Source organism: Rhincodon typus, chromosome 8 (assembly GCF_021869965.1).
Source record: "Rhincodon typus isolate 14 chromosome 8, sRhiTyp1.1, whole genome shotgun sequence".
Taxonomy (NCBI): Eukaryota; Metazoa; Chordata; class Chondrichthyes; order Orectolobiformes; family Rhincodontidae; genus Rhincodon; species Rhincodon typus.
The window spans coordinates 5,510,823-5,526,738 of NC_063339.1; the positions used below are offsets into that span (position 1 = coordinate 5,510,823).

The 15,916-nt window shown below is 42.2% G+C and overlaps 1 protein-coding gene across 3 annotated transcripts in view; it reads left to right on the forward strand.

Moving 5' to 3' along the window:
- Positions 1–368: 368 nt before the first annotated feature.
- smek1 (SMEK homolog 1, suppressor of mek1 (Dictyostelium)) overlaps positions 369–15,916 on the forward strand; it is a 101,898-nt gene continuing 86,350 nt past the window's right edge. For 2 of the 3 annotated variants that reach the window (XM_020509972.2, XM_020509973.2), the window contains exon 1: positions 397–1,088. In XM_020509972.2, the coding sequence (XP_020365561.1) occupies positions 947–1,088 (142 nt within the window). In that variant the 5' untranslated portion in view covers positions 397–946. Of the gene's footprint in view, positions 1,089–15,916 lie in introns of all 3 variants that reach the window. The other variant, XM_020509971.2, reaches the window with a different exon arrangement.

Genomic DNA, 15,916 nt, shown 5'->3' on the forward strand with positions numbered 1-15,916 from the left:
CACACGGTGGTACTCCCGGTGGTCACTCACTGACTGACCCCTCACACAGTGGCCACTCACTGATTGACCTCTCACATGGTAGTCCTCCCGGTGGTCACTCACTGACTGACCTCTCACATGGTAGTCCTCCCGGTGGTCACAACCTGACTGACCCCTCACACAGTGGTCGTCCCGGTGATCACTCACTGACTGACCCCTCACACAGTGGTCCTCCCGGTGGTCACTCACTGACTGACCCCTCACACGGTGGTCCTCCCGGTGGTCAGCCGCCGCCGATGGCGGTTCGGCTGGGAGCGCGTGAACGGGCGGTTTGGGCGGGAAGACGGCCCCTGGCAGGAGACCCCGTGCCGCCTGTCGTGTGGGGTTTGGGGGGAGGCTGCAAAATGGCGGCCGCTGGATGAGGGAGCGGCGGCGGATCTGCCGAGGGGGGGCGGAGGAGAGGAGAGCGGATGGGCGGCCTCCTACAGGCCGTAGAGTCAGCGAGCGGGGGCAAATAACCAAATAACCTCCTCTTCGAGTTTGGAACGGGAAAGGACACGTTCAAAAAAAATATACCGGAATGAGGATTTAAAATCATCCAGAGTTATAGACCTGATTTTGAAATCAACGAGTGGGTGTTGACGCCACGGAGCAAGATAGAATTTGTCGGCTGCGGGAGGGAGAGACTTTTCCCGGCCCCTTATCACCAGGGCCCGAGGCGTCGGCCCGGGCCTAGGCCTCGGAAGGATGAGTGCCCTATGAACTCAGCCCGATTGTCTGTTGTTTTTTAATTCTTAGTTTGACTTTTTAAAAAGTATATATTTTTGTTGTTTCTCAAGCGCGTTTGGAGGAGGGGAGAGTTGAGGTTGGCATCGGTTCCCCTCCACAGCGTCTTCCTCCTTCCACCACCTTTCCCCCCCCTCCCCCAAGGCTTCCCTCCTCCCCTCCCCGAGCCTGAGCCGCGGCAATGGCGGACACCCGGAGGCGGGTGAAGGTTTATACACTCAACGAGGACAGGCAGTGGGATGATCGTGGCACCGGACACGTCTCTTCCAGCTATGTGGAGCGCCTGAAGGGAATGTCCCTCCTGGTCAGGGCCGAGTCTGACGGTAAGAGATCCTGGTATAAGATTATGTGCCTTTTGGGAAGGGGTGGTGCTGGGAGTGTAGCAGCTACCTGACAGCGTGTTCTATCGGTGAGAAATTACAGGCCTCAGCCCTCGATCAATGGTTGTGGTACACTCTCTTGAACTGTTGTGTTTATATCTGAAGTTCGAGCCTCTTGTTGCTAGATCAGTGTGGCATTTTTGTATGCTTCTGCATTTTTTTGTGGCGCTAAAGATCCCTCCTTTGCGCGGCATAACTCGAAAGAAGTTTAGTCTTGTACAAAGTGTTTATACCTATCCCTCATTAATCCTCGAGGGGGTTGTCCACCTGATTTGTATTGGCCAACTGTCTCCTGTAGGCATTCCTTTTTTTTCTCCCAAAGGAAAACATTCTGGCTGTACTTGATTGAATTTTTTTTTAAGTCCTGGAGAGACTCAGCAGGTCTGGCAGCATCTGTGGAGAGAATCAAAATTAACGTTTCGAGACAGTGACTCCTTTTCGTAATATCCATTGTGTGATTTTTGATGTTGACTTATTATTTGTGGAGAGGCTTGAATACTTGCAGAAATAAAGAGAAAAATTTAAAAAAAATAAAAAGTTTATGCCTTTTGAGAACCAGCTTTCCCTCGTTCAGCATTGGGAGGGTTATTATTGACTTGTTTAAACACACATTGGAAGTTTTCTTCCAGATAGCATCAGTACTTGAAAGAATTGATTACATAGGATAATAAAATTTTACAACACAATCTTTTTGTCCATTTGTCAGGTGATTTTAAAGAGCTGCAGTTCCATTTCCTGGCTGTTTAATACTGTTTCATAAACAACTTTTGAGGCATATTTTATCACTACCTTCTCTATTTAACTTTCCTCTAGTCTCATTTGTTCCCATTAACCAGTATATTTGAAGATTGGCTGATAACATCCTTCTGTCTTCTACACACATAGGCACACACTTTGGTTTCTTTCTGGATCAGCGCATTGTATGCTAGGCCAACACCTGTTGCCCAGCTCTAATTGGTGTTGCAGTAAGCTGCCACCTTGAAACATCAGTGTTGCTCGGAAGGGGGTTCCAGGATTTTGATCCAATGACAGTGAAGGCATAGCAATACAGTTCGTGTTAGGACAGTCTATGGTTCAAAGGAATCTGGTCCCGCATATCTACAGTTCTTGTCATTATAGGTGGCAGAGGTTAAGGGTTAGAACATAGAACAGAACAGTACAGCACAGTACAGGCCCACGATGTTGTGCTGACCTATTAGCCTACTGTAAGATCAAACTACTCTGCATACCCTACGTTTTACTATAATCCATGTGCCAATCCAAGAGTCGCTTGAATATACCGAATATATCTGACTCCACTAACACTGCCGGCAGCATGTTCCACACACCCACCACTCTGTGTGAAGAACCTACCTCTGACATCTCCCCTATACCTTTCTCCAATCACCTTAAAATTATGCCCCCTCATAAGTCATTTCTGCCATGGGTAAAAGGTCTCTGACTATCCACTATATCTATGCCTCTCATCATCTTGTATACTTCTATCAAGTCACCTCTCATCCTTCTTAACTCCAATGAAAAAAGCCCAAGCTCCCTGAACCTTTCCTCATAAGACCTTCCCTCCAGTCCAGGCAGTGTCCTGGCAAATCTCCTCTGCACCCTCTCTAAAGCTTCCATATCCTTCCTATAATGAGGCGACCAGAACTGAACACAATATTCCAAGTGTGGTCTAACCAGGGTTTTATAGAACTGCAGCATAACCTCGTAGCTCTTAAACTCAATTCCCCTGCCACTGAAAGCCAACACACCATATGCCTTCTTAACAACCCTAACAACTTGGGTAACAACTTTGAGGGATCTATGGACGTGGACCCCAATATCCCTCTGTTCCTCCACACTGCCAAGAATCCTGCTATTAACCCTGTGTTCTGCATTCAAATTCAACCTTCCAAAATGAATCACTGCACACTTTTCAGGGTTGAATTCCATCTGCCACTTCTTTTCCCAGCTCTGCATCCTGTCAATGTCCAGTTGCAACCTACAACAGCCCTCCACACTATCTACAACTCCACCGACCTTCTGAGGAATGGTCACCGGACCCGAAACGTTAATTCTGTTTTTTCCTTCACAGATGCTGCCAGACCTGCTGAGCTTTTCCAGCAATTTTGTTTTTGTTCCACCAACCTTCATGTCATCGGCAAACTTACTTACCCACTCTTCCACTTCCTCATCCAAGTCATTTATAAAGATCACAAAGAGCAGGGGTCCCGGAACGGAACAGGTTGGAAAGTGTTTTAAGGGAACCTGGGTGAAATGTCATTGATGGGGTAAGTGAATGGCTAAGATGGTGAATGGCCTTCCAGCCAGTCAGGGCTCTTTGCACTGAATGGGTTTCTGGAGCTGCCTTCGTCCAGGCAACTGGAGTGTATTTCAACACATTCCTGATTTATGCTTTGTGGATAGTCTTTGGAGAGGCAGGAGGTGAATCGCCAAGTCACTGTGTCTAAATGGCTGGAACAAACACAGAAATTACTGGAGAAACTCAAGTCTGGCAGCATCTGTGGAGAGAGAGACAGTGTTGATGTTTTAAGTCTGCTGACTCCTATCAGAATCTCCAAAAGGCTGGATCAGTTTCTGGCCAATAGTAGATTCCAGAATGTTGTTAGCAAAGCATTCATTAATGACAATGCCATTGAATGTCAAAGGGCGATGATTAAATTCTGTACAGTTATATCCTGTTTTCACAACGCAGGTCATCAGTTTTTTTTTAGGGAGGTCATAGCAACATTTTAAAGACATGTTGAAGCTCTCCTTGAAATGTGGCAGCATTGTTGGAAGAAGCTTGCTATCAATCACTTAGAAAGTGACAGCCTCTCAAGTCAAGTCTGAAAGAAGAGGCAGTATGATGGTCATGATGAAAGCAAAGCGGGGGAACAAATCTTGCATTTCAGATCCCACTACTCTTGGGAAGTCTTGCCTTATGTGCCCAAAGATCTGAGAATTGAAAATTGGCTTGCTCAAGTCACCAAGGCCCACGGGAGAAATAAGTTGATAGTGTCATCAAATGGACACATACACACTGATAGTGACTATTTAGCCTGGGTTTTGAATTTGATGTCAAGAGTTCCAAGTTAATCAAATAATGTTTTCGTCCCAAACTTGAGTATTGCTGAAAAGTTTTTTGTTATGCACTCGTCAGGACAAATACCAGAGTAAAGGGAGAAGAGTAAAGAGAAAATAACATTTTATACTGCATGAGTGTGGAGTGTTGATTAGTTGGTTGGCAAGTGGACTCTAATTGGTGGAGCCATTACCATGGAGAATGTATTGGTTAATGATGGTTGACAGTTAATTGTCAATTTTTGTATATGTTTTAAACCAAGTAGCTTGACTTTCATTGGTCAAAGCATTGCCTTGACAAACAAACCGTAAAATTCTGTTTGCTAATTTGTTGAGTTGAAACAGGAGAAGTGCAAGCGTATGTCCTTTCTGTCTGCAAAGAACAGGGCCTCGTGTATGAATATATGTAGTTTCTAGTGCATTGAAATGTGTCACACTAAACCCAACTGACAACCCTAAATCGTTTGCAGGGAGCGGTGGTAGCAGTGATATGGAGGAAGAAAATTAACTATACTTGGACCATGATTGCTAATCTTGTGTTCACTTTCTCATTGCCAAGTTAGTAAAGTTGGTTCGTATGGCGTTATTCATAAAATCTAATAAACACCATATCATCCAGTTAAAACGAGATTTATTTGTTGATAATTTTAAAGATAGCTATTTCCATTGACCACTTTTTTAAGTTGGTTGCGTCATCTTCACTGCCTCATCTTTGGGTAATGGCGCACAGTTTAGCAAACAAAAGTATGGGATAACAGGCCCCCTCCTTTCAGTGCCCACATTTGGTTAATTGTTCAGAATGAGTCATGCAGCATAGAAACAGGCCCTTCAGCCCACAATGTCTATGTCAACCAACAAACACCTAACTACAGTAATCCCATTTACCTGCACTTGGTCCACAGCCCACTATGTCCTGACATTTTACTTACTCATCCACCTGCTTCTTAAATGTTGCAGGAGTAGTTGCTTCCACCACCCTCTCAGGCAGCTTACTCCATATGTCTACACCCTCTGGGTGAAAAATCTTTCCTTGGATCTTCTCTAAACCACTTACTCCTCATCTTAAACTTGCGCCTTCTGGTCTTAGACACATTTGCCGTGGGAAAGAGATTCTCACAATACACTATGTCTGTCTCTCTAATAATTTTGTGTACCTCCATCAAAACCCCCAGCCTCCTTTGCTGCAAGGAAACCAAACCAGTCCTACCCAATCTCTCTCCTCATAACAGAGATTTTCATCCCAGGCATCTGACTCTTTTCTGCACTGTCTCTCATGCAGTCATGTCCTTCTGATAGTGTGGCAATCAGAACTGCACACAGCACTCCATCTGTGGCCTATAAAGTTGTAACAAGGCTTCCTTGCTCCTAAATTTTACACCCTGACTCCAAAAGGCAAACATCCCTTGTGCCTTCTTCACCACCTTGTCCATCTATGCTGACACCTTCGGACATCTATGGACTTGTACACCAAGATCGCTTCCGCAGTACTCCTAAGGACCCCCCATACAATGTGTATATCCTTCCCTTATTAGACATCCCAAAATGCATCACCTTTCACTTATCAGGATTAAATTCCATCTGCCATTGTTCTGCCTCATTTACCAGCTGATCAAAATGAAACTGTAGCCTGTGACTGACCATCCTCACTGTCAACACCACCACCTTTACTCATTATACCATCGACATTCACATCCAAGTCATTAGCGTACATTACAAACAGCAAGGGTCCCAGCATCGATCCCTGTTGTTACACTGCTGGTCACAGGCAATTACAAAAACAACCCTCAACCATTACCCTTTGCCTCCTGTTTGTAAGTCTGTTTTGAATCCAGTTTGCCAACTTGTCTTGGATCTCATGGGCTCATCCTTTTGAACCAACTGTCTATGTGCGACTTTGTCAGAGGCTTTATTGGAGTCCATTTAAATTGTCCAACTGCACTACTCTCATTAATACCTTTAATCACCTTTTTGAAAAACTCAATTTAAATTAGTCAGACAGGATCTCCTTCTAACAAATCTGTGCTGACTATCCCTAATCAATCCCTGTCTTTACAAATATTGTTGGGGAGGCAATTGCCTATTGGCATTATCGCTGGACTGTTAATCCAGAGACTCAGATAACATTCTGGGCATCCAGGTTCAAATCCTGCCATGGCAGATGGTGGAATTTGAATTCAATAAATATCTGGAATTAAGAATCTAATGATGACAATGAATCCGTTGTCGATTGTTGGAAAACCCATCTGGTTCACTAATGAAGGAAACTGCCATCCTTACCTGGTCTGGCCTACATGTGACTCCAGCAATGTGGTTGATTCTGAACTGCCCTCAGGGATATTAGGGATCGGCAATAAATGCTGCCTAGACAGTGACACCCTCATCCTGTTAATGAATAAAGGATTAATCCTGTCCTTCAGAATTCTTTCCAATAATTCCATCCCACTAACTGGTCTGTAATTACCTAGCTTATCCCTGCTGCCCTTCTTGAACAAAGGAACCACATTAGCTATCCTCCAACCATCTAGCACTTCAAATGTAGCCAGCAAAGTATTAAATATCACTGCCAGAGCCCCAGCAATCTCTTCCCTTGTATCCCAGGTTGCTATGGAAGGCAACTCATCAGGCCTTGGGGACTTATGTGCCTGAATACCCACTAAAACATCTCTAATATCTTCTTATTAATCTTAACATGTTCCAGAATTTCACCATCCCAACTGAAATCCCTGGCTACAATGTCTTTCTCCACTTTGAATTTACAGATGCGAAGTATTCATTCAAACCGTCACCCATGACCATTGGCACTGTGCACAGGTTGCCCCTTTGGTTTCTAATAGATCCTACTCATTTCCTGGTAAACCTCTTACTCCTAATATACATAAAAAGGTTTTCCTCGATCCCATCTGCTAAAGAACTGCAGGAGATGGGTAAGATACTAAACAAGTATTTTGCATCAGTGTTTACTGTGCAGAAGGATATGGAAGCTAGACAACTTGAAGGAATAAAGAGCGATATCTCGAAGAGTGTCCATATTACAGAGGAAGTGGTGCTGGGCATATTGTAATGCATAAAGGTGGATAAATCCCCAGGACCTGATCCCAGATCTTTGTGGGAACCAAGGGAAGTGATTGCTGGGCTCTTGCTGAGATTTGCATGATCAATCATCGTGGGTGGTTGGCTAACATAGTGCCATTTTTTAAGAAGGGTGGTAAGGAAAAGCCAGGGAACTGTAGACCGGTGAGCCTGACATCAGTGGTGGGTAAGTTGTTGTAGGGCATGCTGAGGGACAGGACTTGCATGTATCTAGAAAGGCAAAAACTGATTAGGGATAGTCACCGCTGTGCATGGGAAATTGTGTCTCACTAATTAGCTTGAGTTTTCTGAAGAAGTAACAAAGAAGATTGATGAAGGCAGAATGGTGGGAATTGTCTGTATGGACTTAGTAAGGCCTTTTACAAGGTTTCTCATGGTAAACTGGTTAACAGAGTTAGATTACATGGAATAGATGGGGAACTAGCCATTTGGACACAAAATAGGCTCGAAGTTGGGAGACAGGGTGGTGGTGGAGAGTTAGTCTTTGGACTGGAGGCCTGCGACCAGTGGTGTGCCACAAAGATTGGTGCTGGGTCCACTGCTTATTGTCATTTATATAAATGATTTAGATGTGAACGTAGGTATGGTTAGTAAGTTTGCAGATGACACCAAAACTGGTAGTGTAATGGACAGTGAAGAAGGTTACCCCAGAGTACAATGGGACATGATCAGATGGATAAACGTGTCGAGGAGTGGCAGATGGAGTTTAATTTAGATAAATGTGAGGCACTGCATTTTGGAACGGTATTAGTCCTGCCCTGATTGACACTTAATGGTAAGGTCCCGGAAGTGTTGCTGAACAGAGAGACCTTGGGGTGCAGGTTCATGGTTCCTTGCAAGTGGAGTTGCAAGTAGACAGGGTACTGAAGAAGGCGTTTTGTATGATTACCTTTATTGGTCAGTACATTGAGCGTAGGAGTTGGGAGGTCATGTTGCAGTGTAGAGGACATTGGTTACGCTACTTATGTAATACTGTGTTCAATTCTGGTCTCCCTGCTATAGGAAAGATGTTGTGAAACTTAAAAGGGTTCAGAAAAGATTTACAAGGATGTTGCTGGGGCTGGAGGGTTTGATCAATAGAGAGAAGCTGAATAGACTGAATCTGTTATCTCTGGAGTGTTGGAGGCTGAAGGTGACCTTCTAGAGGTTTACAAAATCATGAGGGGTATGGATAGGGTGAATAGCCAACATCTTTTTCCTGGTTGGGGGAGTCTAAAATTACAGGGCAAAAGTTTTTAAGGTGAGAGGTGAAAGATTTAAAAGGGACTTAAAGCGCACAGAGGATGGTGCATGTATGGAATGAGCTGCCTGAGGAGGTAGCGGAGGCTGATACATATACAACATTTAAAAGGCATCTGATAGGTAAGTGAATAACAAGCGTTTGGAGGGATATGGGTCAATGCTGGCAAATGAGACTAGATTAATTTAGGATATCTGGTCAGCATGGGCGAGGTAGACCCAAGGTATGCTTCTACGTTGTACATCTCTTTGATTGTATGACTCTAAATTTTGTGTCTTTTTTCTGCCCCCACTCCCCCAAATTTCCTTTTTATGCAACCTCCTGCACTGTTTACTTTTGAAGTCCCCCCCCCACCCCCCATTTTAATCTGCTTCAGTTGACTCATGCTTCTTCCCTTTTTCTTTATCAAACTCCGTATCCTCTGACATCCAGGGTTCCCTTGACTTACTGCCCTTGAGTGGAGCATGCTGGTCCTGAATTCTCACCATACTACTTTTAAAAGACTCTCACTTTCCAAATTTAAACTTATCTCCAAATAACTTCCAGACTGTTTAATAATAATTATCCTGTCTAATAATAATAAAATCTGCCTTACCTCATTTTAGACACTTCTGCACTATCCTTATCCCTTTCCTTGATGACTTGAAACTTAGAATTATGGTTACTATTTCCAAAATGTTCAACCACTGAAATTTCAACCACTTGACCAGCATTATTCCCTAGGATTAGCCTGGCACTGCCCTATCTCAAGTAGGGCTATCTGTCTACTGGCACAAAAATCTCTCCTGGATTCACTTTAAAAATTTCACCTGACTAATCCTTTCCCACTTGGGCAATTCCAGTTAATGTTAGCAAAGTTGAAATCCCCTACAATTGTAACCATTTTTCTAGCACCTTTCTGTGATTTACCTACATATCTGCTCCTCTATCTCCCCCTGACTGTTGTAAGGCCAGTAGTATAATGCTGTTGGCTTATGAAGAATTTGCCTGGAAACCAGTCTTTAAACATGATTGTAATGTCCTTTAGCATGCAGCTAATAACTGCTGCAGTGATGCGTATGTGGTTTTGGACGTGCATTGATGTGAAAGTGTTGGTGTAACTTTGAAGTCGGAAGAATTGACTCCTATCAAGCTGATGCTATATGCCTTGACTACTTCAGCAGCAAGATACCTCTAGGCAGGTGCGAACTTGTATTTTAAAAGTGCGCACGCATGGTCCATAGAATGGAGTACATTCTAATCTCCATTGGTAAATAATACCAGTTTTTTGTGTTCATATTTTTCTGTGTACTTTGGCTATTCTGTTTTGTTTTGTAACACTGGCTACATTTGATTAATTGACTTTGAGATATTTTGTAATTTCTTGTGACTGCAAAGGGTATTAAATCTCAAGTTCTTTCAGTCAGTGTTTTGATTCTTTAGGGAACAGGGTACTTCTGCTAGTTCTCTTCAATAACCACAAATGGAGAGCAAATGTTGTGCATGTTTTCCACACAAGAAAGTGCTTCATCTCCAAACTTTTGAATACAACCAGCACTACAAATGGCATCTGCCCATTGAATGACATAATCTGTGGATCCCAGTATCTGACATGTAACTGCAGGTGTGGAGCTCCATAGGGCTGCATGAACAAATCCACTTGTCATATTAAACTTCTGAGATTTTACTGTACAGTTTTATGCAGTGGAATGGAGCTTATGAAGTGTGTGTAAATGAGCATGGGTATGTTGCAGTAGGTTCAATTGGAGAATAGATATTTCCTCCTCATGCCTGAACTATACATTAATGCATTCCTGTTTATTAATAATTTTTGTATTCTTTCACTGTTTACATACTTTAAGTTTAAAATTGGAGATTGATGAAGGTAGGAAATTACACCTGGTTATTACAGCACCTTTTTGCTTACCCATTCCAAATTATGTAGCTTTTCTGTCTCATTATTTACTATTTTTCTTTTGTAGCACTTGCAATCAATGGATTTCTTTGTCTCATAAACAAAAATCGAAATTGCTGGAAAAGTTCAGCAGATAGTATGTTTTGGGTCCAGTGACAATTCCTCAGAAGATACAGCTGATTTCTCTCCACAGATGCTGCCATACCTGCTGAGGTTTTCCAGCAATTTCTGTTTTAGTTTATGATTTCCACCATTTACAGTTCTTTTTCTTTCTTTGTTTCATGTTAGACTTCAAATAAGTCGTAACACAGGGCATGACAAGTTTTCGTGCATTTGCACTTGAGCAGTATGGAACACTTGCATCAATATTTTCATATCTTTCCAGACTTCCCTAAAGAGAGCTTCCTGACGGATTTGTTGTTTTTTTGGTGAAGTAGTGGTTGGAGGTTTTCCAATGTTGCTAGCAATTTGAAATGATTAGGTATATCAGACAAGAACCTAATAGAGTCATATAGCATGGAAGTAGACCCTTCGGTCCAACTAGTCCATGCCGGCCATGATTTTTTTTTATTCATTCACGGGATGTGGGCATCACCAGCTAGACCAGCATTTGTTGCCCATTCCTAATTGCCCAGAGGGCAGTTCAGAGTCAGCCACATTGCTGTGGGTCTGGAATCACATGTAGGCCAGACCAGGTAAGGGTGGCAGATTTCCTTCCCTGAAGAACATTAGTGAACCAGATGGGCTTTTCCTGACAATCAGCAACAGTTTCATGGTTATCATTAGACTCTTAATTCCAGATTATTGTTGAAATAAAATTCCACCATCCGCCATGGCGGGATTCGAACCCAGGTCCCCAGAACATTACTTGGGTCTTTGGATTAATAGTCTAGTAATAATACCACTAGGCCATCGCCTACCTGTCAAACTAAAGTCATGCCACTTGTCTGCTTACGGCCCATAGCCTCAAAACCTTTCCTATTGATGTACATTAGACATCCAAATGTCTATTAACTGTTGTAACTGTACTCGCATCCACCACTTCGTCTGGCAGTTCGTTCCACACATGAGCCGTTGTCTTTTTTTTAAAAAAAATAGTTGACCCTCATAATCCTTCTTAAAACTTTCTCCTCTCACCTTTTAAAAATATGCCCCCTAGCTTTGAACTCCCTCACCCTAGGGAAAAGACCCTTGCTATTTACCTTCTCTAAGCACCTCATGATTTTATAAGCCTCGTACTACAATTACTATACATTTCAATTCAGCACTGGAACAGGCCCTTCGGCCCACCAAACCTGTGCCAATTCTAATCCGTATACCTGCTACTAAAAGCCCTGATGCATTTTCTGTCCCTCTGTTTGCATCCCGTTTGTGTGTCTTATTGAAATGCACCTTAACTGTTGCTGATGTGCCTGCTTTCACCACCTCCACTGGCGGTGCGTTCCAGGCACCCACCACCCTCTGTGTGAAAAATCTTCCCTGCATCTCTCCCCTAAATTTTTCCCCCTCTCACCTAGAACCTGTGCTGAGTTGTAGTTGTCCTTTTTACCCTGGGAAAAAGCCTCTGACTATCCACCCTATCTGTACCTCTTGTAATTTTGTAGACTGCTAACAGGTCACTCTCAGCCTCTGTTTTTCCAGTGAAAACAATCCGAATTTATCCAACCTCTCCTCACAATTAAAATCTTTCGGACCAAGCAATATCCTGGTAAACCTTCTCTGCACTCTGGCCAAAGCATCCATGTCTTTCTGGTTGTGTGGCAACCAGAACTGCAAATGTGGCCGAACTAAAGTTTGTTACAGCTGTAACATAACTTGCCAGTTTTCTTATTCGATGTCCCGGCTGATGAAGGCAAGTATGTGGTTATGCCTTCTTGACCACCTTATCCACCGTGTTGCCACTTTCAGGGTTCTGTGGACCTGTACGCCCAGATCCCTCGATATGTCAGTACTCCTAAGGGTTCTGCCGTTTATTGTATAATTTTGCACCTGAATTTATCTTCCAAAATGCGTCACCTCGGATTTGTTTGGATTAACTCCATCTGCCATTTCTCTGCCCAAATTTGCAATCTATCTATATTCAGTGGTGTCCTTTGACAATCGTCACTGTCTGCAACTCCGCAAATTTTGGTATCACCCGCATATATGGTAACTACTTTCTCTGCTCATCCCATTCCTCATCCCTTGCAGAGCTTGTTTCCAGTTAAGTAACAATATGGTACTTGTGGTAATTTCCCAGTGAATGCAGACACAAAATGAGGTCAGAATATCTCCAAGAAAATTTACTGACTGTTCTAAATTTTTTGGTTGAAAAGCAATTGACATTGACGGTTAATTCCTGTAGAGCTGAGATTTTGTTTTAACAACCTTACCTATCGCATCATCTGTGGTTCAGTCATTGGTATCCATTTTTGTTATACCAAGAGAAATGCACAATTAAATTTAAACTGAAGGAACTGCAGATGCTGTAAATCAAATTTGTTACTCAACCCACTGAACTATCTCCAGTGTTACACAAATGCCATTTTGAATGTTCTGTAATTTATTATTTAATTCAAAAGTTTGAAGTTTGTCGTAACTGCAAAGTTTGCTACCTTAAATTATGCATAGAAGTTAGGTTTGATTTGTTGAGTAAGCTGTTTTATTGTGACTTAATTTACTGATACCAAAATATTTTGTGGTTCATAAAAAAACGTAGCTCTACAGCCTGCTTGTCATGCAATTTTAACTGTAGCTTTATGCGACAAATTTAACTTTGACAAAACTACAACCTTTTGAACCTGCTGGGAGTTCTGCAATATTTATTTGCAATCGGAAACAAAGAAGCCAAAGAATGGCCAAAACTTTTTTCTTGTTTCACAACTGGTCAAGTGACATTGAAAATTGAGAGGAATCTAGGCAGAGCCATTAGGGAAAAACTGTTTACATTGGTGGAAAGATGAGGAAACTGATTTTAAAGTGAACAAAAAAAGAATCAATGGCTCCACCACTTCAAAACAAAACATTTCCAGCTACAATAGAAAAGTATTTGTAAAATCATAGAATAGTTAAAGTACAGAGGAGGCCACTTGGCCACCACAATGAACTGGCTATCTGCAAGAACAGATGTTTCATAATTTCTAAAAATCGTGATGTATGTGATTTGGATAGCAAGATCTTTTGTGTGCAGTCTGTAAAAATAATAGTTTGAGTATAATACTTTGTAAAATTGGCAAGTTCACTGACTTAAAACAATGATTTTTAAAGCAGGACCTCTGCATCCCGTACTCTCACTATTAATTGCCAGCCAAAAACTGCTACTTGAATGTAAAATCACTGTGAAAATTTCTGCGGTTGACTCGGTTTGTATTGTATGTAAAGAAGGTATAGTTTTGAATGAGGACAAATACCTGAAGGGCCTTTGTCAAAGTATTCTTTATTTTAGTAGCAAGTTTAAGAAAATGCTGTCAAAGTTTCATAAATTTGACCAGTGAGGTTAGTTAACCTGTGAATAGAAATGAATGTGTTGGTAAGCATCTCACTGCATTGCAGAAACCTAAAAATGGGAGTTGCGTTTAAAGTGAAACTGACAAAAAGAGAAACTCTAACTTAGGAGATGATGAAATTGCAGACAATAAATGATTTTTAAAAAATTAAGTCAGCCGTTGAAGGAGGTAACTTTGCAGGTTTAGAGATAGAGTGGAAAATAGAACTGATTGGATTGCAGTGCAGATGGTTGGCATAAACTGGATAGGCTGAATAGATTCTTGTGTCTATGATAGATCAATCTAGCTTATTTGCTTTTCAATGAGCTGGCCCATACAGCTACCCCCAAGCTTACTAATAGAATTATTAATGATCAGTTCAATCAGACAACTGGTTAAGTGACGTTGAAAAGTGAGAGGAGTCTGGGCAGAGTCATTAGGGAAAAGCTGTTTACATTGGTGGAAGGATGAGGAAACTGAGGAAGCTGATTTTAAAGTGAACAGAAACAGAATGAATGGCAACATGAATGTTTGTTTTTATGCAATGTGTTGTTTGGATCTTGAATTGTATTGTTACTTAAAGGGAGATTTACAGAGCTTCATTGAAATGATAGAATGTAACTTGCAGAATTGCTCTTACAGGTAACAGGTAGCCAGTGCGTATGATGGTTGAAAGGCCTCCCTCTGCGCTGCAACTGTTGTATGTTTCTATGAATACTTTTCTACAGTAGTCGAAAATGTCTTTCTTTGAAGTAGTGGAACAAGAAAATAAGTCTTGGCTGTTCTTTGTTTCCAATTGTAGCGATGTGAATTACTATTGTAACTTGCATTGATGTGTATTATTATAAGGGTTTGTACCGTGTGGGAGATTCGTTTCAAGTTGTTACAAGATTGGTTGATGTATCTCTTCTGGCAAACCAATAAATAGCCACTGAACAGGACAGTGGTGAGTGTTCTTCTGGAGTACTGTGTACAGTTCTGGTCACCCAGTTATAGGAAGGTTATTATTAAGCTGGAGAGGGTTCAGAAGAGATTCACCAAGATGCTTCCGGGTATGGAAGGTTTGAGTTATAAGGAGAGGCTGGATAGGCTAGAACTTTGTTCACTGGAGCATAGAAGGCTGAAAGGTGACCTTGTAGAAGTTTATAAATCATGATTGACTTAATGGTAGGTGTCTTTTCCCAGGGATGGGGGATTTTAAGACTTGGGAGCACAATTTTAAGGTGAGAGTAGAAATTTTAAAAAGATGTGAGGGGCAGTTTTTTTTTACACAGAGGATGGTGGTTGTGGGCACAATTACAACTTTTAAAAGACATTTGAATAAGTACATGAATAGGAAAGGTTTCAAGGAATATTTCTTCTTAGTGTTTACTGAAGAGAGAATCATGGATGCTAAGGAAATAAGGGAAACAAGTGTGGATGTTTTGGACTGCATACACATTACCAGAGAGGAAGTGTTTGCAGCCTTAACGTGCATTAAAGTGGATAAATCCCCTGGGCCTGATCAAGCACATCCTCGGATGTTAGAGGAGGTTAGGGAAGAAATTGCAGAGGCCCTTGCAGAGATTTTTGCTTCATCTTTAGCCACTAGTGAAGTTCTGGAAGACTGGAAGGTGGCTAGTGTTGTTCCATTGTTTAAGAAAGGTAGCAAAGACAAGCCAAGGAACTACAGGTCATTGAGCCTGACATCAGTGGTAGGCAAGTTATTGGAGAGGGTACTGAGGGCAGGATTGACCAACATTTGGATAGTCAAGGTCTGATTAGGGATATTCAGCATGGATTTGTACACGGGAAGTCATGTCTGACAAAGCTTTGAGTTTTTCAAAGAGGTAACCAAGGGCAGTGGATGTTGTCTATGTGGACTTTAGTAAGGCCTTTGACAACGTCCCACATGGCAGGTTAGTTGCATGGAATCCAGGGAGAGCTAGCTAATTGATGCAAAATTGGTTCAGTAGCAGGAAGGTGATGGTTGAAGGTTGTTTCTTGGACTGGAGGCCTGCGACTAGTGGTGTGCCACAGGGAT